The sequence below is a fragment of the Eubalaena glacialis genome, chromosome 15 (genome assembly GCF_028564815.1).
Source record: "Eubalaena glacialis isolate mEubGla1 chromosome 15, mEubGla1.1.hap2.+ XY, whole genome shotgun sequence".
Lineage (NCBI taxonomy): Eukaryota > Metazoa > Chordata > Mammalia > Artiodactyla > Balaenidae > Eubalaena > Eubalaena glacialis.
In genome coordinates this window covers 78440970-78465964 of record NC_083730.1, presented here as the reverse complement: position 1 = coordinate 78465964, position 24995 = coordinate 78440970, and the positions used below count along the sequence as shown (strand labels likewise).

The following is a 24995-nucleotide window of genomic DNA, read 5'->3' as shown; positions in this document are numbered from 1 at the left end:
TTAAGAAGACTTCATTTTCATTTTGTGCAAACAGATTCCATAAATTATTAAGGCTGGATGGACATTAGAAGGCATTGACCCAATCCCTGAGAAAACTGAGGTACTACTCAGTGGTTCTCAACATGGGGGGGGTTCAGAGTCCCCCCAAACCTGATGAAATCTATGAATATTTCTTCTTAAAAATGCACACAGGGACTTCCCTGGTGGCACAGTGGTTAAGAATCCGCCTGCCAATGCAGGGGACATGTGTTCAAGCCCTGGTCTGGGAAGATCCCACATGCCACGGAGCAACTAAGCCCGTGCACCACCAACTACTGAGCCTGCGCTCTAGAGCCCGCGAGCCACAACTACTGAGCCTGCGTGCCACAACTACTGAAGCCCACACACCTAAAGCCCAAGCTCCGCAACAAGAGAAGCCACCGCAATGAGAAGCCCGCGCACCGCAACGAAGAGTAGTCCCCACTCGCCACTAGAGAAGAGCCCGCGTGCAGCAACGAAGACCCAACGCAGCCAAAAGTAAAATTAAAAAAAAATAAATTTATTAAAAAAAAAAAGCACACAGACACGTGGATAACTATGTCTGTAATATCAGGATGCCCCAGAACCCCTGAGTTCTACCCACAGAATGTCTAGGACTCCAAGTCAAAAAAAAAAAAAAGTGGCGGGGCGGTAGGGGAATCTTCCTTTAGAAAGAGGAGACTATGACCTGGTTTACTGTCAGCTTGTCAAACCATAGGAAAGATGCCTACCTAATTAGATGTAGCAAATTCCAAGCATTATTACTCACTTCTCCCCCTGTCCACATTTTGGAAAAATTCTGTGCCAAAACTATAGGGGATGGTGGAACTGGGATGGGGAGGTGATAGCAACCCAACAGATTCTGTCAACGACAGGTCTCTCTATGTCTCTTTCACTTCCTCCTCCATCACAGTGTCTGGACACCAAGGTTAATGACAAACCCTAATTACTTCTTTGGGCCCATCTGTTGAGGGATGATGACCTCGAATGGAAGCCACCAAGCTGCCTATCCCCTTGCAGGCAGAATATATGAGTAAATGTCTTTGAGAGGCTCTGGATAGAAAGAAATATGATAAAGACATGGAGGAACCTACCACTGGGAAACAAAACAAAAACAAAACCCGCACACACAAATTTCCCCAGACAAATGTTTAATTCCATATTTAATATGTTTTAAAAGTCCTGTGGACACCCCCTGGGTGTCTGTTCAATTTACAAAGGACCTTTGCACTCTCTAGAGTAGCACTCAGCAGCCTTGTTTGTATAGCCTGGCACCTCTGGCCACAGCTGATTGGATGAGGGCTGGCACTCAGGGTGACCCGGACCAATCAGAGTTCCTTCCCCGGGAATTTGGAATTAGGACTAAGAAGAAATATAACAACTAGGAAGGTATAGTATGAGATTACATTTTCTAAGATGTGGGATGAGAAGCAGACCTTTCATGAGACTAGGCTGTGTTCCTGCCCTTGGATCCCTTGAGATACCTCTGAATCCTTATATTAAATTCCCCTTTTGCCTAATGGGGTAGAGTCTCCAAAGATGACCACCATTAACATCTTCCTTCCCTGGATGCATAAGTCATTCTTCCAGGAGGAGATGGGATCTATTTCTCCTCTCCAATAGATAGATTGCAGTGGAGCGATGCCCTACCAGTTCCAGACCTAGCTGTTAAGAATCCTGGAGACTTCCATCCTTGCTCTCTTGGGAGTCAGCTGCCATCTAAAGGACTCGGGCCAGACTACTGAATAAGGAAAGATTCCGTGGAGAGAGAGGGGCCATGCAGAGTGCACTGAGGCACAGACAAAGGTTTGGAGCTTTCCTGGCCCTTCCAGTCCAACCCAGCCACCCAATGAATGCAGTTGAGTGAGTGACCCCAGGCTATGCCACATGGAGCAAAAATCAACCTAGCAGAGCCCTGCCTAAATTCTTAACCCACAGAATTATGAAAAAGAGTATACTATTGATGCTTGTAGTCGGTAAGTTTTGGGTGGTTTGTTATGCAGTGATAGATAACTGAAACAACCTAGCTGGAACTAATTCCTTTTCTTGCAAGCCAAGTGTCTTAACTAGTATAGAAAGTCTACAGCAGTCAGGTCATGCAAAATAAATTCTGAGATCCCACTTAGCCTTGAATAAGGGATGTGGGGCAAAATGAGGCTCTTTAATGAGTTTCCCTTCTGACCATCATCTCTCCTTCTGGGGGTGCTGAAGAGAGCAGAGCTTGGTTGTGGGCTGAGTTACCACTCAGTGAAGGTTTAGACACCGCCTTGGGCAAAAGCAGAGGCTCCAAGGTGAGAACCAACTCTGGTCCACTGCATCATCTGGTGCTCCCTGGGGCAGCAAACTCTAGCAAAACTGCCCCAGGGAGGCAGCACCTCCTGGGACACCTTAGGGTGATTCTCCCAGGGAACTCTCCATGGCCTTAGGACCATGGAGACCAGTTCTGGCAGCTTTGGAGGTACAAACAGGTTAATAAGATCACTGGGAAGGAATCACTGGGCCAGCACAGAAGGGATTCTAGCTTCTAGCTCCCCAAATGTCCCCTCCAAACCTGAGCTTTAAAAATTTCCATGTCCTGCAAAGTCTACGAATTTGAGGCCATGCCTTCAGGAAAGACATCTAATAGTTTAGAACATAGTTCTGAGAGCCAGCCAGACAGGGACATATATCTTAGCTCTGTGTGACCTTGGACAAGTGACCTAACCTTTCTAAGCCTCAGTTTCCTCACCTGCAAAATAGCACCTACTTGATAGGGTTGAGAGGAGCAGTTAATGAGTTAAATCCATATGAAGTTTTTAGGTTTGATGTTTGGCACATAGTAAGTGCTCAATCAATAAATGGTACCCATTTATAATGATTGTTTATTATGTAAACGATGACTTTACTTGTCTCCCAGATGACTGTTCGGTAATAGAAAAGAAAACTCAGCATCACAGAGCTGGTGTCTAGACCCAGAAGGGGACATAACTACATCTGCAGTTTTAACAGTTAGAAGAGCCAGAAGGAGCTCATTTGCTCTGAGAGGTGCAGCCAACAACAGGGTACAGGATCCTCCACCAGACACCCCCAAATACTGCAGAGTCGGATCAGGAAGGATCCTGAGACTCAGACTGACCCGCCTCATTGGACAAGTGGGGAACTGAAGCCCCCAAGGCTCATTAACTGAGCCTCAGGTTCTGGAGGGGGAGCCCTGATGGCGCCCCGTTTTCGGCCTTGATCCGTGTCTGATGTGTCTCTCTCCTTTCATCTGACTTCACTCTGATCCTCTCCCAAGGAAGTGTGAGTAGAACAGGAATGAGGGCAGGTTCAAGGTCATAAGACACAAATAGCATGGGCTTGCCTCTGGCGATGCTACCAGCAAGGGCTGGCAGCTGGAAGGGGGGGGGGGGGGGAAACGGCCTCAGCCAGAGTCCTCTAGGACTATCCTCCCCGTTCCGGCAGAAAACATACTCTCTCAGCAAAGGGACACTCTGTCACCATGGGCTTGGCCCCAGCTTCCCTGGAAGGCTCTGAAATCTCCTTCAGGGGAAGCCAGGGGCTTGCCAAACAGGAGTCTCGGGCATGATTCTAGAACGAAGACCTTGGCCAGTGTAAAAAAACAAGTTTCCTCAGCAAATTTGTCATTAATGATTGTCACCATTAACTGAGCATGCGCTCTGTGCCAGGCACCACGATAATCCTTTGCATGTGAATTAAACACTCCCCGAGACATGTGTGCTAATGTTATCCCCATTTTGCAGCTGAGGAAACTGAGGGGGAGGTAAAGTGCCTTATCTAAGGTCACACAGGGAATAAGTGGCAGAGCTGGAATTTGCAGCCAGGTCTCTCTGACTCTGGGGTCCCAGGGATTAACCACTGTGCTCTCCCACCATGTCACCAGGTCAGGCAATGTGGCAGGACATGGGGGACAAGGCAGGGAACCCATCAGCCCTGTTCTAGAATGTTCAAGCCAGAATCTGCTCAGTCCACAGAGATCCCCTTAACTTTACACCCAAAGGCAGCCTAGTGGCCACGCTTGCACAGTGTAGCCAGCACCTCTGGCCACAGTTAACAGGGATAGAATCTGATATAAACATAAGGCAGCAGCCAATCATAGTGTCTTCCCTGGGAATATGGACCCTGGACTACAAAATTCTAAGCTCTCCAGCCTCTTGGTCACAGGAGATGCAGAAAGAAATAGGGGGGCAGCATTGTCTACCATGTTCACTCACTCACTCACCAAATATTTTACTGAACACCTACTATGTACTAGGACTGGGGATTCTGTGGCAAACAAAACAGGCAAAAATCTCTACACTCAGGAATCTTATAATCTAACCGGGAGAGAGATATAATCAATGTATAAAATTCAAAGTTAGCTAGTGGAAAGTGCTCCGCAGGAAAAAGGCTGGAAGTTCTTGCTTCCAAGCAAGAATTTAACATCTATATTCTTCCTTCCTGCAAGGCTGAGGCACCTTGTTGGTTGAAGTGAACACACACACACACACTCCCACACTCACATACACACATGCTCACGGACCTCCCGCCTGGACAACTCCTCACTCCTGATGCATCTTTTAAAAAGCAAAATAAAAACTCAACCCTATAAGCAGACCCTTCAAGACCCATCCCTTTAGCAACCTACTGAGGAACCTGACAGAGGGCCGAGCACAAAGCTGACTCCGCCTGTGCCAGGTTATTTGTCATTTGTCAATGGCACCTCTGATCTCCCCAGCCCACTCTGAATAAAATGATCTGCAGAGGCTCAAATCAAAGGCACCCACTTCCTGTGTGTTCACAGCATCATTTTCCATCCAAGAATCTTGTTAACCCCCCACTGAGTGGCTGAGTAGGGAGATGAAAGGGCACCCCAGTGCCCAAACCAGTTGTAAGCAGTTGGCAAAGGCTGCCCCTTGGAAGAAAGGTCTGGGGAGGGGGTGGCATCTCAGCAGCTCCTCCCATTTCCCATTTGAGGTTCAGTCTTAGAGGATCCCTTGGTGGCCTCCCTGCATCCTGGCAGTGGAAGTTTCCACCCACGCCAAGAGCCCCCCCCCCAATACATACGCTCACTCTCTTCTCCCAGACACTCCTCCCCTCTCACTTCCCCACTCCACCCTTCCCAAGCCCAGGCACAGAGCCCTCCCTCTCTCTCTAACACTGTCCTGGCTCACTGATGCTCTGACACACACACCTTCTTACATCCCATACATGTTTTTTGTTACCTTTGCCCTCCAAACCCCCCTTTTTCCCTTCCTCCTACCATTCATTAAACATGAAGTATGACCAGGCCTGGTCCAGGAACCATACAAGCATCATTTCACTTACTCCTTACAACAATCCTGTGGGACTATTCCTTTTATTTCTCCCATTCTACAAGTGAGCAAACTGAGGCTCAGAGGGTGAAGCAACATGGCCCAGGATCCACAGCCGGCAAGCGGGGGAGCTGAGATGGAAGCCGGGTTCTTAGAGTCCAGACCCAACCTCTGCTACCTCGCTCTCGTGCTGGCCTCCCTTCAGGATGGATTTCTCCAATTCTCTCATATAATTCGTTTCAGATATGCTCTTTCACATACTGTCTCTTTGACATACACTTCCTCCCCCTTACCTCACCCTCAGCTATCGTTCTGGCATCTGCATGGCCAATGTCTCTAGAACATATTCCTATGCAGCTGGAATGGGTATGACACCTGTGCTCACACACACGTCTCCAGCCTTCAGAGACAATCTCTCATCCCCTTCTCAGAAGATCCCCTCTTCTCCATCTTTAATGCACCCCCAGCCCAGAAGCCCCCTCCCCAGCCAGCCCCCAGCCCACTCTCTCCCCTGTTCTCTTTTCTGTCTTCCAGCTCGCCCACCTCATGCACCAAGGATTCCAGTTCTGCCTGAGTGGGTGGCTTGGCACATCACAGATCACAAACCCCGAAGGCAGCCCTGCCCCACCACAGCACACCCGCCCTGCGCAGCAGAGCCTCCTGGCCCTCACTGGCTCTCAGAACGGATGGGAAGCATCAGGCCTCACCCAATTCGCTCCTGCTCCATCTCTTCCATCTTCTCAGCACGAGCAATCACCCTGTTGATGATTTCCTTCTCCTCATCTGTCAGCTCTTCCTGCTTCCTTTGTCTGTCTGGCTGACCACTGGGGTGAACGGACCATCCTGTCTGGAGCCTGAAAGGTAATATAGGAAGGTGTGAGGCTGCAGACAAAGTCAGCAGTTGCAGAGTGGTGGTTAGGCTCTAGCTCCCGGAGTCTGGTAAACTTCAGTTCAAATCCCTGCTGGGAGACCCTGGGCAAAAGAATCCAATCTCTCAGAGCCTCAGTTTGCTCATCTGTACAACAGGACACACATACCTCCCTCATAAGGTTCTGATGAGTTTATTAAGTGCTTAGCACATGGCAGACACTCTGGAAGTAGCATGTGCAGGAAGTTCATGGAAACCTGGAGGATAATGGTGTTCTCAGGAAAAGAATCTAAACAGTAGACTTCTACAGCAGGAGTGGAAACAGTTCTGGGAGGCTGGTCTGAAGCCCTGGATCGCAGGTTGATGCCAGCCCCTGTCTGGCACAAATACATTTGGTGTAGGCCACAGAGTCCTTAAAAAAAAGTTTAAACTAGTGGTCAACTAGTTTTATAAAAATCTCTTGATTTCACATAAACATCTAGCTCTCCTGCCTCCAAAGCTCCTATAGCATTTTGACTTCCATCCTGTGCTCTCCTTGATCTTTTTTTTAAAATAAAAAAAGCAAATACTGATGTAGCACCTACTGGATGCCCACATTATCTCATTTAATCCTCACAACATTTCTACAAGGCAGGACTGTTACTGTCTATTTTCTGGTGAGGAGACATTAGACCACTTGCCCAAGGTCACATGGCTGGGAAGTGGCAGAGGTGGAATTCGGACCTGGGCAGCCTGCACACTTAACCTCCACAGTACGGAGAAAACTGAACGCTGCAGAGGATCAGAGGCTGCTGGGTAGAGAGCTAACGCTGTGGTCTATGGCAAAGTATCATCCTCTCCACTAGTAACATGGTCCACACCCCAGGGCACTGAGGTGCATCGCCCAAGTGGAATGCAGGGTTCAACACCACTAGAAATTCTTGTCCCTGTTGGGGGAAAAATCAGTAACTGTGAATCCCCTGGAGCCAGCACCCCATTAGCTGCCAGCCTCTATTACTTCCACTGCTCTAATCACGTCAGCAGGCATGAAATTGCCTTTTGACACTCAAAGTTGGAAATTAAAGGCCCCATCTTCCTCCCTGCTCCCGCCTCTTCTTCCATCCTCCCACCTTAGCTGGTTTGTTCAGAAGAGCACAGAAGGAAGAGTTTGAAAGCAATGGAAGCAGATGTCTTGGGGGCAAGTCTTGTTGCAAGAAAGGGAAGGAGGGGGTAGCCTGGGGAAATTCTGGTGGAAACACATCTTGCCTTGGATCAGCGGCCTCTGGGGATGAACAAACGCTAAACACACTCAAATCCCCTTCCCCGAACCCTCCAATGGCTTGTCATTGATTTAGAATAAAACCCAGGACTACATAGAGGTGGTGGTTGCACAATGTGGTGAATGTGCTAAATGCCACTGAAGTGTGCACTTTAAAGCGGTTAATTGCATGTTAAGTGAATTTTACCGTAATAAAAGTAAGACTCAGTTTCTTGCCCATCTGCAAAGTCCTACCCGATCTGTGCTTTACCTGACTCTCCATCCTTTTCGCCGCCTCTCACTACACTCCAGCTGTACTGGCCTCCCTGCTCAATCTTGAACACTGAAACCTTGTTTTTGTTTCAGGGCTTTTGCACTTGCTGTCCCGGCTTCCAGGAACACTCATCTCCCCAGATCTCCCCCTTCTCATCATTCAGGTCTCAGCTCAAATGTCAGCCTTTCAGAGAGGTCTTCCTTGAGCTCTCATTGCCCAGGTTCACTTGTATCCATCACTAACTGAAATTATCTTTTAGAAGAAGTTTGTTGTTTACCTGTTTGTTGCCTCTCTCCCCCCACCTGAACGTAGGATTCCAGGAGGACAGGGACCTTGTCTGGGTCTGGGTCACTATTATGTCAATGGCATTTAGAATAGTGTCTGAGAGTAAGCACAGAAAGAGTTTTTGAATAAGACACAATACCTTATGGCCAAAAGGGATGATAAATGTCTGATTATAAGTGTGACCCACAGCAAGACTGAAGCAACAGAAGTCACTTAGTCTAGGGGACCAAGGAGAGCGCCCTGAGGGAGTGATATCTACTCTGAGACCCTGAAGAGGATTTACTGTGATGCTGGTGGAGCTTAAATTTGGGACCCTTTGCTAGCACAGGCACCTTCCAAGGCCCTGGGAAGAGCCCTCATAATGATCATCTGTCTTGAAAATTTTGTAAAAGAGAGATATTTTTGTCTTCTTTATTTTGAAGAGGGCTCTCCTAAATTACATAAGCTCCAGGCTGCAGAAGGGTATGGCTGGCTCCTACTGAGACCTCAGAGATAAACTAGAGTTGGTGAGAGGAAGGCAGAGGAAGAAACTGAGCCTGACAGAGGAATGGTCTTTGCAGAGGCCTGGAGTTGAGAGAGTGGGCAGTGTGCCTGAGGAGGTGAAGGAAGATCAATATGGTAGCCAGCCTACAAGATGCTCGTCAAGGATCTCTGCCTCCTGGTATTCACACCCTCCCTGTGTCATCCCCTCCCACACTGAATCCCAGCTGGTCCTGTGTGACCAGCTAAATACAATGGAAGTGACCGTGGGTGACTTCCAAGGCTAGGTCACAAAAGACATTGCAACTTCTGCCTTGGTGTCTTGGGTCATGCAGTCTAGGGGAAGTCAGATGCCATGTCATGAGGATACTCAAACATCCCTGTGGAGAGGAATTGAGGCCCCCTGCCAACAGCCAGCACCAAACGTGCCAGCTGTGTGATCCTCTAGCCCTTGTCAAGCCCTAATATGGCTGCAGCCCCAGCTGACATAAGACTACAACTGTGCCAGACCCACCCAGCCAAGCCACTCTCAAATATCTACCAACAAAAACTGCAAGAGGTAATAAATAGTTTCTGTTGTTTAAGCCACTACGTTTGATATGATTTGTTCTGCAGCATTAGATAACTGGAAAAATCAGCCCAGCTGGAGGATAGAGACAGGGTGGCACAAAGCCCCATCGATAGTGTCTGTGTTCATTTTCGATTGCTACATAACAAGTTATTACAAACTTAGGGGCTTTACACAACACACATTTATTATCTCACAGTTTCCATGTCAGAAGTCCAGGCACGGCTTAGCTGGGTCCTCTGCTCAGCATCTCACAAGGCTGCAATCAGTTGTCAGCTGGGTTGGGTTCTCATCTTGAGCCTTTCTGGGGAAGAATCAGCTTCCAGGCAAATTTGAGTTATTGGCAGAATTCATTTCCTGGCAGTCATGTGACCTAGGACCCCAGCTTTTTGTTGGCTATTAGCAGGAAGTCACCTCCATGTCTTGGAGGCAGCCTGCAATTCCTAACCAAGCAGACTTCTCCAACTTCATCCTGTGGGCCACTTCCTTCATCAAGTATACAAGGTGACTCTCAAGCTCCGGTCAAATGAGACAGGGTCTTATATAACATGATGTAATCACAAGGGTGATGTTCCATCCCGTTTGTCGTATTCTATAGGTTAGAAACACATCCCAGGTCCTGCACGCACTCAAGGCGAGGAGCTTACACAAAGGCATGAACACCAGGAGGGGAGGACCATTGAGTGCCCATCTGGCACAGCCTCCCTACAGGGGTCTTTCCAGCCTTGCTTGAATGCTCCCCGTGATGAAGACCTCACTCTCTCATTAGGAGTCTATGCCGTTCTGTTGGAAAGATCTTCCTTACAGTGTGCTAATATCCCTCAGCCTGATGTTTCTTCCCATTAATTGTAAAGGATACACTGGACTCCTGCATAATGAAGACCACCCATCCTTCCCAAAGAGCCTTAGTTATAACCTCATCCAGCCACCTCCCCAGGTCCCTCTGGTTTTCTGTGGAAATGGATGCCTCAACTGCCCCTATTCTTCCTTCCTTCATCCCTTCTTTTCTTCCTTCATTCTTTTCTGATCGCCCCCTCCATTTATTTCCTGCCTCTATGAAGTAGCTCAGTGACCAAGACAGAGCACAGGTGAGATGCTGGGCCTCATACCCAGTGGAGACCCTTCCAAGGGCACATTCCCACAGCTCACAATCTGGTCATGGGTACGGTCAGCCATGGGTCAGACCTGAAGCCAATGCCTCTCACCCCACCACACAGCTCGCTGGGGTCAGAATGCACAGGAAATGCACGACTGCAGAAAGATAAGCAGGAATGGGGGTCCACAAGAGGCCTGCCTAGGATAATGTCTCCATCTGCAGATGAGAAGAAGGCCTGCGAGAGGCTGCCGGCACCTCTGCAGACCCCCGTCCTCTGCTCGAAAACACGCAGTTGACAAACAGTTCACCTAGTGTTTGAAGATGTCACTGATTGGTCTCAGTGGGGACTCGCAAGCCTCCTGTGGATTTTCATGTTTTAATCCCAAAAGTAAACAGAGGGAAATGAGATGGTTTTTCAAACCAAAGCCTTTGCTCTCAAGGGAGAAAATGGGCTTGTCTGGGCCTCCTCTGGGCTGGAGAACACTGTGAGCATGGGGGCCTTGAGAATTCTCCTGTGACTGAACGGTGGCACCCTTGCCAAGGGCCTCTGGGCACAGGATTCCAGCTCCACGTCCTTAAGACCAGAGTCCAGTGTTGGGATCTCGTTAAAAACCAAAGGTGGAGATCAAAGTGTTGCTTCCTTGGACAAGTGACTCAGAGCATTGTATCCAGTCCAGTAAATACCCAGAGGGCCTACTGTGTACCAACTTGAGCCCTCCTTGACCTGGCGGGGTTTAAGATTGGAATCCTGGACCTGTGGTTTATTAGCAGTGTGTACTAGGGCCCTGAGCCACTCTGAATGTCAGTTTCCAGATCTGTTAAGTGGGAATGATTTCATGTCTGTTTCCTGCCAGGACCTTCAGAGGCTACTCCTGACCCTCAGTAGCTGCATGAGGAGAGACCCCTGGCTTACTGGCTGAGACAGGGCGAAGAGGGCTGGCCCATCTCTGCTCTCATTCACATACCTAGGACAATGCTTCCTGGAGAATCATCGAAGGGCACCTGCCTCCTATTTCCCCAAATTGTCTAAGCCATGGTTTTCAAACTATTGTCTGTAGTTCCCTGGAGGGATCTCAAAGGGCTTCAGGTGAGTGGGTCGTAGAGGGACAGAGTGGGCAGGGAACCAGGCCCTCCATCCTCATTTCGGCCCAGATGGCAATGCTGGGTTCCCAACACTAGCAAAGCAAGGATGCCAGTTTAAAAACAAAGAGAGTGAGAGAAAAAATTTTTTTAAGAATTTAATATTTGATATTTAATAAAATCATGAGATATAGTTTATTACATTGGTGACCTCAATACGTCACCCTTCTAAGTATCCATGCCCTTTGCCATGTGACTTTGAAATTGATCTCACCAAAAGGTCAGGGTCTTTCTCCCTACCCCTTGAATCCTGCTTGGACTTATGGCTTACTTTGGCCAGTAAAACACAGTGGAGAGATGTTGTGCCATCCGGGGCTAAGCCTGCAAAAGCCTTGTGTGTTTCTACTTACTCTCTTACTCTCTGTCATCACCATGACAAAAAGCTCAGGACCGCCTGTTGGAGGATGAGAGGCATGTGGATCAGAGCTGAGTCATTCCAGCCACAGCCATCCTAGATCAGACAACCCTTTGATACATGAGCAAGCCCAGCCAAGATCAGCAGAGCCACCAGCTGAGCCCAGGTCCCTGAGAATAAATCATCATTTTTCTATCCCACTGAGTTTTAAGGTGGTTTGTTACACAGCAAAAGATAACTGATACGCTATCTACTGTGGCAACAAAAAAGTGAAGCTTGTTAAACTCCCTACATTTACTTTACAGTTTGGTATTATTTTAACTTACAGTTGCACCGTGGTATGTTTAATGCTTTCAGCCATGACAGGTCTTTATCCATCGCCACTCTTTACCTGTCTTATATATTTAGCTTCTGAATAAAATAGTATTCAAAGAAAGAACTTTGCTGCTAACAGAAGTCTAAAGATCACTGCAGTTGACCTGCTCATCTTCCAGAGGCTTGACACTCAGAAGAGGGAAGAGAATTGCCAAGAAATTCTCTTGTGTGGGGAGAATATGGTCAGAGACTCGAGACACCAGCATTCTGGACGTGCTTCATCTGTGACCTGAATGTACTTGTTTAGGTGCATCTAGAGATGGTCAGAAGGAACTCTCCCAACAAACCAGCACCAGTGGCCTCTAACACAAAAGGAAATTAGTCCTGACTGCAGGTGGAAGCCCCTCACAGATGTTTCCCCCTAAAATACGGCAAAGGGCAGACTCCCAGCTCCTTCCTGCCTCCCACCTTGATTCTTCATTTCATGCACACAACAGTCACGTAATAAATACCCACCGGATGTCTCTATTAATATATTATAACTCCCAAAAGGAGTGGGATGATGGAAATGCTGTCAGGGCACGAAAGCGCTGAAGCATTAAACAGCGGTGGTGTGCAGAAAACGAATCCTTTTTCTTTCCTTTCTTCTTATCCCCTCCCTTCCCCCAGGATGCCGACAGAAGCCGGTGTCAGCAGGAAGTCTCTTTACAGCTCAGTGAATGAGATTTTAATGAATCCTGAAGGGGAGGGTGTGGAAGGAGGGGCATCCACACCACAAAACATTTCACATAAGCCCTGCTGGTAAAAAGGCCCTTTTGGATGAAATTTACCCCTACCAGACTAAAGAGGGTGCCAAAAGGATGCTGTGGTTTCCCGACTCCCTTCAGAAAGCTAAGGGGATCTCGGGCTCCTGGTAATCTTTTAAGCCAGACTGAGTGCCATTCAGCTTTTCTAAAATCCCATGCTCTCTCTCCTATTTGGACTTTGCACATGCTGTTCCCTTACCTGGAACTCCTCTGTCTCTTCTCTATCTTGTACCTCCTTTACATGGTCTCAGCTTACACATTACTTCTTCCAGGAAGCTCTCCCATCATGACCCCAAAGTCTGGTTAGGTGCCCATCATTGTGCTCCCTTGGCCCCTGTGATTCTGCTATTATAGCTCCTTGCACTATAAAGTGTATTTGTTGGTTACGGACTATTTATTTGTTTGTAAACCCTTCTAGACATCCACTCAGACTTTGGCTAACTTTGTATTCTTGGTGCTTAGCACAGTGCATGATATGTGTTTGTTAATGAAGGAAGGGAGGGAGGGAGGGAGGGAGAAAGGGAAGAGGAGAGGAGAGGAGGGAGAGGATGAAGGAGGGAGGGAAGGAGGATGGACATACACCCTACCTTTCAGCTTTCAGCATTCAGGAAGCCTGAAGCACTTGGGACCCTCTGAAGTCATGAACTTCTCTCTTGTGATGTTCATATTTATAATCGCACAACATCTCAGCATCTCTCCCTAGCATGTCTGAATGATATGCTCACAATATTCATAAAAAGACCAGAATTTTACCAGCCAACACAGAGACTGTAGAACACACACCGTACATATATGCATGCACACACAATGTATACATACAAGGTGTATATATATATATAAAATACACACAAGGGTAAAGCAAGGTTGTGATCCACACCTTCCTCTGATTTTGGTGCTTTACGGTTTACAAAGCTTTCCCATGCATCTCATATGACCGTACCACCTCCCAGTGAAGGTGGAAGGGCAGGGTTAACATACCCACATTATGGCCAGGGCTCAAGGAGGTGAAGGGCAGTGCCCCAAGGCCACACTGACATTGAGTCCCAGAGCAGGACTCAGACCTGGGTGTTCTGAGGCTAGACTCAGCGCTCTGGCTGTGGCTCTGTGAAAACTTCCCCATCAAGGGGAAGGTAAAAATGACCTCCCATAGTTTCCCAATGTGTACACACAACCAAAGCCCCATCTGCTTTGCAGCCTGACTGTTCATTTGTTGGACCCAGCATCCAATCTGTCATGCATATTTAGGAAATGAATCCAATTTAAAACAAAAGTTATGAGCAAAGATAGGACCTCTGAGTCAAAGGCATTTCACTGGGAAATCAGGCTGACCTTCCATGAGGTGACAGAGACCATGTGTACAGCACATAACTTCCCACAAGCTCTGTTCTGCTCATCATCATCTTTGATTAATGATAGTAGTCATGTGAGTTAATATTTTCTTTATCTACAAACAGTGTTCCCAGGCAAACTGGTGCAGAAACAGAGGCACACAGTGGTTAATAAGCTTGCTGAACCCCACGAATTGCTAACAAAAATTAAACTGAGGGCTCCCCTAAGGAATATTTTCCAACCTTTTATCAAGATTTTGTTTTTGAAATTTCCTATTTTTCTTTCTCAAGAGGGGTATGTGTTTTTGTTTAACAACTGGAATTTGTTTTTAGATATGTAAAACATGCTAGTTCCTTTTTGAACCATCTCTCTTTAGGGACAAGCCACTTTAATCAGAAAAGAGATAAAATTCAGTCTGTAGAAAAATAAACGTATTACAAAATACTCACTGTTCTTTATCACTGAAGGAAGGCAAAGAAAGGAGAGAAAGAACAAAATGAATAAAGTTAGGGGAAAAAAATCTCTCAACAATGTCAACACTGTCTGGATGCCACAACCGCACAGTTCTGTTTAAATCACAGTGACCTACTTCCATTTGTTATCAGTCATTATTATCTTATTCCAGCACATCTAAAACAAGGCTGCAGCAATGTAGGGTTGTATGAGCCACAGCCTTGATTAAAATGACCAATCAGTTCAGCTTATTAATTAACCAATCTGATCATTTATTTATTTGAATAATGTTTTTTGGCACTAAAAAGGAATCACTTAATGATAACAGGGCCACCATCATTCTTGGTTTCTGTTGTTTCAAACACTGGGGGATAAGGAGCACATTGAGGTAGGCAATGAGCCCTGAACCGTGACTGGATCATCCAAAAGCAGAACTCGCAGTGCCCCAGTTTGGGGAAGCAAGTCCTTCCATTCTAAAAAGGAGACCAGCCTCTCCACTTACTAGACATGCTACCATAGGCAGGTCACATCTCCTCTTTGTGCCTCAGTTTCCACCTCTGATCTCTGGCACTCTCAGGCTTGCAGACTTGAAAACTATAGAGAAGTATCAACTATCGGAGACCAGCATTTCTCCACATGTATCAACAACATAGACAGCTGAAGCCCTGTCCTACCGATGCAAGAAACAGATACACTCACTTCTTTCAAACACAGCCACAACTGTGTTCCAAACACCATCGTCAGATTCAAGGAGACTGAGAGAAATCACAAAGGCAGTAAAGTGTATCTGGCTAGCCAGCAGTTAATTAAGACTAGATTTCTTAATTTATTGGAGAAAGACATTTGAAGCGTCTGCATTAGCACATCATCACTGCTGCAGACTAGATAGCATGTGTGATGACTATAATTCACCCATTAGCATTTATTGGAAAATAATTTTAACATCTGAAGAAAATGCAGTAGCAATCAAGCCAGCTGGATGCATTCAGAATGCCAAGACGTTTCACAGGAGCCCAGAAGCACTTGAATGAAACTGCATCCAGACTGTTTGAATAATTCTAATTTAATTGTAAGGCAAATTGTTTGGCTTCATATCGACTAGTAAACTCTGATGGGTTTTAATTAACTGACATTTCTTAAATAAAATAAATATTTTACCCCATTCACCTTCAGGCAACTGTTTATCTTACAGAGACAATTTTTGGCTGATGGAATATTGTCTGCCAAGTAAGGCTGGCTTCAAGAGGACATCATGGGAAGGGCTTGGAAACTAGAAGTTTCCTTTCAAAAAGGAAACCAACAGAGTTCAATAATGTCTTCAAAACTATAAAACTTGTAGAACTAGAGGAGGTTTTAGGTAGAAGTAGTAAATAGGGACATTTGCTTCAAGAATATGAGTGCACTAAATATTCCAAAAGACCCTAGGATTGCTAGAAAATAAGGGAATTCTCCAACAACCCTCCCTACTTCGAAACAAATAAACAAAACAGACTTCATCACAATAAAAAACTTTTCCTCTTCAAGACTCTGTTATGAAAAAGAAAATGCAAGTCATAGACCAAGAAAAATACGTGCAAAAGGTGTCTCCAGCAGAGGACTTTTATCTACAACACATGACAAAAAGCTTAGAAAACTTAATAACAAGAAGATAAAGGACCCAATTTTTAAATGGACAAAGTATTTGAACAGACACTTTAACAAAGAGGTTATACGAATGGCAAAATTACAAAAGAAGACATTCAACATCATTAGTCATTAGGGAAGTGCAAATTAAAATCACAAAACTAATACCACTATGCACACATTAGAAGGGTTAAAATGGAAAAGACTAATCATATCAAGTGTTGGTGAGGAGGAAGAGAGATGGAACTCTTGTACACTTCTGGTGGAAATTTAAAGTGGTACAACCAATTTGGAAAACAGTTTGGCAGTTTTTTAAAAAGTTAAACATACACCTACTATCGATACCACTGAGACATTCTACTCCTAGGTATTTACTCAAGAGAAATGAAAGTATATGTTTATACAAATTTTATTTGTACTAGCCCAAAACTGGAAACAACCCAAATGTTCATCAATAGGTGACCGGATAAACAAATTGTGGTATATCCACACAATGAAATACTATTTAGCAATAAAAAGGAATAAACTATTGATATGAAAAACAATATGGATGGATCATGAGATAATTATGCCAAGTGAAAGAAGACATCTCTCAAAAAAGGAGTACATACTGAATGATTCCATTTATAGAAATTCCAAAAAATGCAAACTAATTTATAGTTACAGAAAGAAGATTAGTAATTACTTAGGGATGGGTGGGGAGAGGGAGGGGCAGAAAGGAGAGACTGCAAAGGGGAATGAGTGTGCGCATATGCGTAAAAATGATCAAACTGTACTTTAAATGTGTACTGTTGGAGGTAAATCAATTATACCTTTATGAGGCAATTTTTTAAAAAAGAAAAAGAAAACCCAGCAAACTGAATCCAGAACAGGGAGCTGTGAGCAGTAAGCCAATGTAAATACCAGCATTATGTTCCAGAGGCTGACTCTGAGCTCCTAACAAGGTGAGGAAGCTGAATCTGAGACCCCCACTTTGAGCCAGGACCCTCTAAGGGAGCTCAGGTCACATCCTGGGTGAGCAGCACACCTGATTCCTGGCAGAAGCAAGTGCAAATCTCTCTGAAGAAAATATTCCCATGGTAGATCCCCAGGATTCTCACAGATTGAGCTCACAATAAAAAATTACCAGGCGTTTAAAAAACAAGACCTTTGAGTGAAAATTTGCAGGGATGATAAACAACAGACTTAGATTGTAAAGGTCTTCAGGCAGTGGTGTGCTGGTAAATGTTTAACAGTTGAACCTCTGGAGAAAAAGCCCCACTGTGGCTGATTTCGAGTACCTATATGATGTCACTAAATGCAGAACTGGGAGGAAACATGCAGTAGTGTACTATTATATAGTATTTCACCATACAGGTATCATAGGCACAAATAACATAGAGAATAACAAAACATAGTAAAATAATTAAGAAGTGATAGGGGCAGAACAGGAATAAAGACGCAGACATAGAGAATGGACTTGAGGACACGGGTAGGGGGAAGGGTAAGCTGGGACGAAATGAGAGAGTGGCATGGACATATATACACTACCAAATGTAAAACAGATAGCTAGTGGGATGCAGCACAGGGAGATCAGCTCGGTGCTTCGTGACCACCCAGAGGGGTGGGATAGGGAGGATGGGAGGGAGACGCAAGAGGGAGGAGATACGGGGATATATGTATATGTATAGCTGATTCACTTTGTTATAAAGCAGAAACTAACACACCAGTGTAAAGCAATTATACTCCAATAAAGATGTTAAAAAAAATTAAGAAGTGATTAACATTAAGTATTCACCACCTTTGTGTTTAATATAATTTAATTGTAAAACTATACAACTTAATTTTTAATTCTGGCCATGTTTAACAACTGACTTGCAAAATTCCTGAAAATTTAACATCAGCTCTAAGGAACCACCATGGTACAGATCCAGCACACCACTGATTCAGGTACAATAGTTACTGGAAAGAGTATGTGAAGTTATTTTATGTGACATTTCCCAATTTTTAAATGATCAGGCCAAAAATAAAAAATAAAAAACACATTTCTGCAAGTCAGAGTCAGCTGGTGGCCTGCCAGTTTGCAATCTCTGATCTAGTCCAACTTCCTTATTTAATTGATGACGAAACCAAGGCCCAAAGAAGGGAAAGAGATTCACCCAGAGTAGCTCAGATCTAGAACCAGAACCAAGTCTGATTCTAACCACCAGGTCAGTGCTGTTTCCATTCCACCAAGCCACCTCTCATTTAGGGCATGGAGCTCAGAATTTAATCTTGTTACTCCAACCTTGCAAAGAAGTAAAATCAGTGAAGTTTCCACAACAAACTCCCACTAGGTTCTTTTTCCTCCACCCCAGGGAGGGAAATTTCTTTCCTTGCTATTCCTCTCCTCCTTCAAGTGTAGATCAGGACCTCATTGCCCCAAAGCAAACAACTCCCAGGAACACCCAGCGACTTACTTTGATTGCTGGGGTCGGTCACTGGGACACATCCAACGGCTAGAGCTGTTGCTGAACACGGTGTCAGTCATGGTAGAAGCCCAGTGCTCCTGGAAAACAACAGCCCAGAAAGGATATCATGCAAACAGTCATTCAATCACCCTTTATTTCTCAGGTCCCTGGTCTATGTCAAGCACTCTGGGGGATACAGAGAAGAAACGGAACTTCATCCAGCTTCTCCGCTTTCCAGATGGGGACTTTCAGGCCCCAAGAGGGAAACTGTCACAGCTCCCTCGTGGCAGAAATGGATCAGAGGGAAGAACTTCCTCCCTTTAATCCGTGTTCCTCCCATTCATTGTTGATGCAAGACCACATATCCAGGAGGGAGGGTCAGAGCTCTTAACTCCAATCCAGGGTCTTTCTACTAGGGGAAGTCATCTGACTCATGTACTAGTCAACTTGGACTTGGTCAGGTCAAAAAGAAAACAAACCCACGTCTCGAGAGTTTTGAGGTCCCAAATGCCAGAGTCATCCCTGGCTTGCTTTCTTTTTAATACTCTACACCCAAGCCATCAGAAAGTCATGTTGGCTTCACCGTCATAATAGATCCAGAATCTTCCAAATGTTCTGTGTCTAAATTGCTACTATGCTGATCCAAACCACTACTATCCCGGCCTGGCTTACTATAGGAGCCTCTTCACCGGTCTCTCTGCTTCTGCCCTTGGCCCACTTCAGTCCATGCTCTACACAGTGACCAGGGAGATCATCACAAACATAAATCACAGCTTGTGAAAACAGCACCGTCACAGTTAGAATCTCCCTGCTAAAATGTAAGCCTCTTGCAGAACTCTTTCTGTTTTGTTCTCTGCTTAATGTCCAATATCCAGCATAGCGCCTGGCACATAGAAGGCACTTAATAAATATTTGTTGAATGCGTGAATGAGTCTCCATCAACACTAAGTTTAGCTGAACTCAGCCAAGCTTATGTCCTTTCTGAACTTCCCCTCCTTGCCCTTCCCCCAGGTCTAAGCAAAGAATAAGGGGAAAGAGGGACTTCCCTGGTGGTCCCATGGTAAAGAATCCCCCTTGCAATGCAGGGGACGCGGGTTCGATCCCTGGTCAGGGAACTAAGATCCCACATGCCGTGGGGCAACTAAGCCCGTGTGCCACAACTACTGAGCTCATGTGCCTCAACTAGAGAACCTGCGTGCCGCAAACTACAGAGCCCACGCGCTCTGGAACCCGCGCGCCACAACTACAGAGCCCACGCGCCCTGGAGCCTGAGCACCACAACCAGAGAAGAGAAAACTCACCGCCACAGCTAGACAGAAGCCCGTGCACCACAATGAAGAGCCCGCGTGGTGCAACAAAAGATCCCGCATGCCGCAACTAAGACCCAACACAGCCAAAAAAAAAAAATAATAATAATAATAAGATAAATAAATAAATAATAAATAAATCTCTAAAAAGAATAAGGGGAAAGAGACCATGGAGATCACATTTAATTTATTTTTTAAAAAAGCCTTAGAAGGTAGGTCACTGTGTCCAGTGGGTTCTGATTTCCCTGAAGGTCTTGGTACAATACAGTCTTTTTTCCTAGGAAGCTGAATAGATGAGCAGTTGGGAGGTGAACAGGGAGAGAACTCTCTTTCCTATTCTACAGCCAGTGCAATTATTAAATCTTCGTGTGGGTGAAGCCGGGGATCGGGGGGCTGATGGTTGGACACAGGGAAGGAAAGGCCCCTTAGAGAAAAGCCATTTCATCTGCTCCCGGGTGGTTAACATAATCTTCCCAGATTAATATGACCATTTCATTGTTTCCACTTTGAAAACAGAAAGAAAGGAGAGATGACTCCTGTTGTGAAGGAAATCTGCTGAAAAGAACCTTAACATCTCATTATTGCCTGTGCCAAGAGCTGAATGAGGCTGTCCTGGGCCCCCTGCGGGCGTCCTCAGCTGCCCTTGGTCTGGACAGCCGAACGTTCATTTGATTACCTCGCCTCCTGCTTTGAGGCAGAGAGGCAGCACTGACCTTGGAGGATCCCAGGAGGTTGGGGTGGGGGAGAGCTGGGACAAGGAATACACTGTCCCCTCCCAGGAACTCTGATCTCCAAATTCTGTTGCCCTCAAGGCAGAACGTGGCTTGCCCACCCTCTCTTGCATTCAGCCAGGCATACCGGGAGCTCATTTCCTATTAAAATTCTGCCTGCAAAGTCCAAACTCACTGGCTGGCCCCCCCATGGAAACCACCCAGCTCTGTCCCTCCAGGCCAGAAGCCACCCTGGACAGCATTGGTTATTTCAGCTTTGCCACCCAGGCTTCTCAGAGTGTAACATCCCAGGATGGGCTCCTTGCCCCGGTCAAGCAGCCTGGGCCTGGAGAGGGAAGCCTGAATAATCAAGGCTATTTGAACAACTGGAGTAACAGCCCAGAGAAAGAAGGTCATGTGTCCACATCTCAGCTGGGGGTGGAGATGCCCGTGGAGGTGAGTGGGTATAGCAGAAATTGTTGATGCCCCTTGCAGGTGGTGCTCCCACCCCACCCCCAGCCTCTAGGAGTGTTAGCAACTAGGGGCTTATGGTAGCCCCACTTTACAGAGCATTGCCCTCAGCCAAAGAGAGCAGCTGCCTTGCCCAGAGATATCTAGGAGGCTACCCCCACCCCAGGGAGCAGCCCAGAGCCATGACTAACTGACAAGGGGACCCTCTTACACTGTTGGTAGGAATATAAATTGGTGCAGCCACTATGGAAAACAGTATGGAGGTTCCTCAAAAAACTAAAAATAGAGTTACCATATGATCCAGCAATTCTACTCCTGGGCATATATCTGGACAAAACTCTAATTTGAAAAGATACATACACCCAAGTGTTCACAGCAGCACTACTTACAATAGCCAAGACGTGGAAACAGCCTAAATGTCCATTGACAGATGAATGGATAAAGAAGATGTGGTATATATATACAATGGAATATCACTCGGCCATAAGAAAGAATGAAATAATGCCATTTGCAGCCTCATGGATGGACCTAGAGATTATCATACTAAGCGAATAAGTCAGAAAGAGAAAGAGAAATACCATATGATATCACTTATATGTGGAATCTAAAATATGACATAAATGAACATATCTAAGGAACAAAAACGGACTCACAGAGAACAGATTTGTGGTTGCCAAGGGGGAGAGGGGTGGGGGAGGGAAGTATTGGGAGTTTGGGATTAGCAGATGCAAACTATTATATATAGAATTGGATAAACAACAAGGTCCTACTGTACAGCACATGGAACTATATTCAATATCCTGTGATAAGCCATAATAGAAAAGAATATGAAAAAAAATATACATATATGTATAACTGAGTCACTTTACAGCAGAAATTAACACAACATTGCAAATCAACTATACTTCAATAAAATTTTTTAAAAAAACCTGTCTCAGGTTCTGCTTCCAGAGAACTTGACTTCATGTGAAAGTAGAAGGGAGAATCTTAGGAAAGCGGGGCTCTGGTCCCGGAGCTCATTATGTCACCTCAGGCAAGCTGCTTAACCATTTCCAATCTGACAGAGCTGGATCCTAACATATCCCCTGCCTGCCTGCAAATAATACTCCATGAAGTCCAGCCAAGATCTCAAGTTTACGGGTGAGTTAACAGAAACGGAGGAAGTCCAATGGCGAGCCCCTGACATTTTCAGATCATCCCATCTTTCTCACTGCCCACTACAGAGACAGCATCACCATGACGGACAGGAAGCCAGGGAGGACCAGCAGAGGGAAACCACCCATTGATCCCAGGAGCAGAGGTAGAGGTGTGTGTGTCAGATAAATGTGTGTTCCAGCCCTAGGACCGCAGCAGAATCTTGGGGTCATTGAGATGATGAGTTTAAGCACCTCCACGGTCCCTGATGCACAGTAAGCACTTGTAGAATGGTAATTCCCTTTTCCTACTTCTCCTAGATCATAGTTTATCTGACAGTAAGGACTAACATTTCTTGGGCATCTACTATGTGCCAAATTCCATAGCTTCATTAAATAATGAAGCTTTTATCCTTACAGTCCTTAAGCCTTTATCCTTATAGTCTTACTCCTAGGTAAGTGGTGTTATCCTCATTTTACAGGCGATAAAGCTGAGACCCAGAGTGGTTAAGCCACCTGCTCAAAATCACACAGCTACCAAGTAGCAGAGCCAGTCCTTGAACTCTGTCTCCAAAGCCCAGGTGCTTATGCACTACTGTGTTCACACCTGTAGGACACTCCTCCCTGGACTTCAGATTGTTGGGTTCTGACGAGTGTTTGATGGCCATTGGCCCCTGGCTGCATTCCCACCTCAGCCTCAGCAACGAACAGAGACCTGCCCACCCAGACCCCTGCCTGGAGACTCTTAGAGATCACATGCTTCGGCTCCACCAGGGTAGAAGCACTGGCTTAAATCTAGTGCTGCAGCTGCAAGTTCAGAAAGCATAAAATAATTGCCTCCCCTGGAAGCCAGAGGCTCAGGTCTTTCCTGGGCAAAGGGTCCCCCACAGCCCGGCTGTGAGCCCCAAGGAACTGTCTGCTTTTAGGAATGAAAGCAACAACAGCAACAATCGCTAGTTCAAATATCAAGGGCTTGGTACCTGCTAAGTGCCTTTCAGGTTTTATCTCATTTAATCCTCACAATAGCCTTAGAAGGTAGATGTTCTTCTTATTCCATTTCACAGATGAGTAACTGAGTCACAGAGAGTTTAAGTGGGCTTCCCAATGACCTGGTTTAGTCAATGAAGCAATCTAAACGCCGAATAACAAGCACTGGCTAGCTGGATGTTGGTGCATCTGTACGGTGGAGGACTGCACAGCTGTAAAGAATAATGAGAGGGCTTCCCTGGTGGCGCAGTGGTTGAGAATCTGCCTGCCAATGCAGGGGACACGGGTTCGAGCCCTGGTCTGGGAAGATCCCACATGCCGCGGAGCAACTGGGCCTGTGAGCCACAACTACTGAGCCTGCGCGTCTGGAGCTTGTACTCCACAACAAGAGAGGCCGTGACAGTGAGAGGCCCACGCACCGCGATGAAGAGTGGCCCCCGCTCGCCACAACTAGAGAAAGCCCTCGCACAGAAACGAAGACCCAACACAGCCAAAAATAAAATAAAATAAATAAATAAATTAAAAAAAAAAAAGAATAATGAGATTCTTTATGACGGATATGGATTGATCACCAAGATTAACTGTCTAGTGGAAAAGCCAAGATGTAGAACAATATTCCAGAACAACACCATCTGTGTGCACAAGGGCAAGTAGGATATGTGCATGTGATTTGGGGTTGTATCTGCATAAAGTATCTCTGCAAAGAACACACAAGAAATGGACAACATTCCCTGCCTCTATGCAGGGAAACTGGGAGGCTGGGACTGAGATGGGAAGAATTTTCACATGATACCCCTTTGTATTTGCAACCATGTGGATATGTTGGCTATTCAAAAATAAATGACTTATTTAAAAGATAAATAATAAAGTGCTTCAATGGCTGTCCGTTGCATATAAGATTTAAGACTCTCTCCGTGACCTCAAACAGCTGTCATGACCCTCTGCCCGCTATTCTTGTATATCTCGGACCATGCTCCAGACACACTGTCTTTTCCAGCTGCCAGGCTTTTGCCTCTGCTGTTTCTCTGCCTTGATAGCATCTTCCTCTCAGTCTCTCATGGCTGGTTTCTGCTCATGCTCTGCTGGTCTCTGCTCAAACGTCACCTCCTCCAAGAAGCCTTCCCTGACTACACTCTCTAAGTCACCTCCTCTTACTCCTTACTTACTCTCACTGCATCCTGTTTGTTTCCTTTATAATAGTTATTGTGATTTGCAATTATTATTATTTTTTACTTATTCGCTGTTTGTCTCCCCACCTATTCTGTAAGGTCCATGAGAGCAGGGCCCGGGTCTGTATTTGTTCAACAGTTGTAACTCCAGTGCATGCAGGGCTAGTTTCATAGGCCTGCGACCTATACAGGTGCACAGGGCACCATGCATAGAAGGACCCTGAGCTTAGAAGGACCCTGTACTTAGATAGGCCCACACTTGGCTTAATGCTCTGCTGTCATCATCTTGAAATTCTTTATAATATTTGAACAAGGGGCCCTGTATTTTTCACTTTGCAGCCAGTCCTGAGTGTGGTATATAGTAGATGCTCAATAAATCTTCACACAAGTCACAGAGCTCCATGAGTGCAGTGGGCACTCAATAAATCTGCATGTAAGTGACAGAGCCAGGCCTTGTTCCAGATCTGCCCACCTCCACAGCTTGGTACTAATCTTTATGTCACCTGCATCTTAAAATAACACAAAGACCCTGTCCCAAGCCCAGAAAAGCCAGATTCCAGAACCCTGCCTTTCTCCCTCTACATTTTGTTCTACCTACTTCTCCCCTGACTCCCTTTAGCACAGTTTGTTAAGGAAGGGTGCCTCCATCCC

At 45.9% G+C, this 24995-nt stretch overlaps 1 protein-coding gene across 3 annotated transcripts in view; it reads right to left on the bottom strand.

Annotated features, from left to right (window-relative positions):
• Positions 1-18662, bottom strand: part of RPH3A (rabphilin 3A) — a 60982-nt gene extending 42320 nt beyond the window's left edge. Inside the window, exons 1-3 of one of the 3 annotated variants that reach the window (XM_061169569.1) lie at positions 18577-18662; positions 14512-14523; positions 6017-6163 (exon numbers count right to left, since the gene is read on the bottom strand). In XM_061169569.1, the coding sequence (XP_061025552.1) occupies positions 6017-6163; positions 14512-14523; positions 18577-18647 (230 nt within the window). In that variant the 5' untranslated portion in view covers positions 18648-18662. The remainder of the gene's footprint in view (positions 1-6016; positions 6164-14511; positions 14524-18576) is intronic. The other 2 variants (XM_061169571.1, XM_061169570.1) reach the window with 2 other exon arrangements.
• Between the last annotated feature and the right edge of the window lie 6333 nt (positions 18663-24995).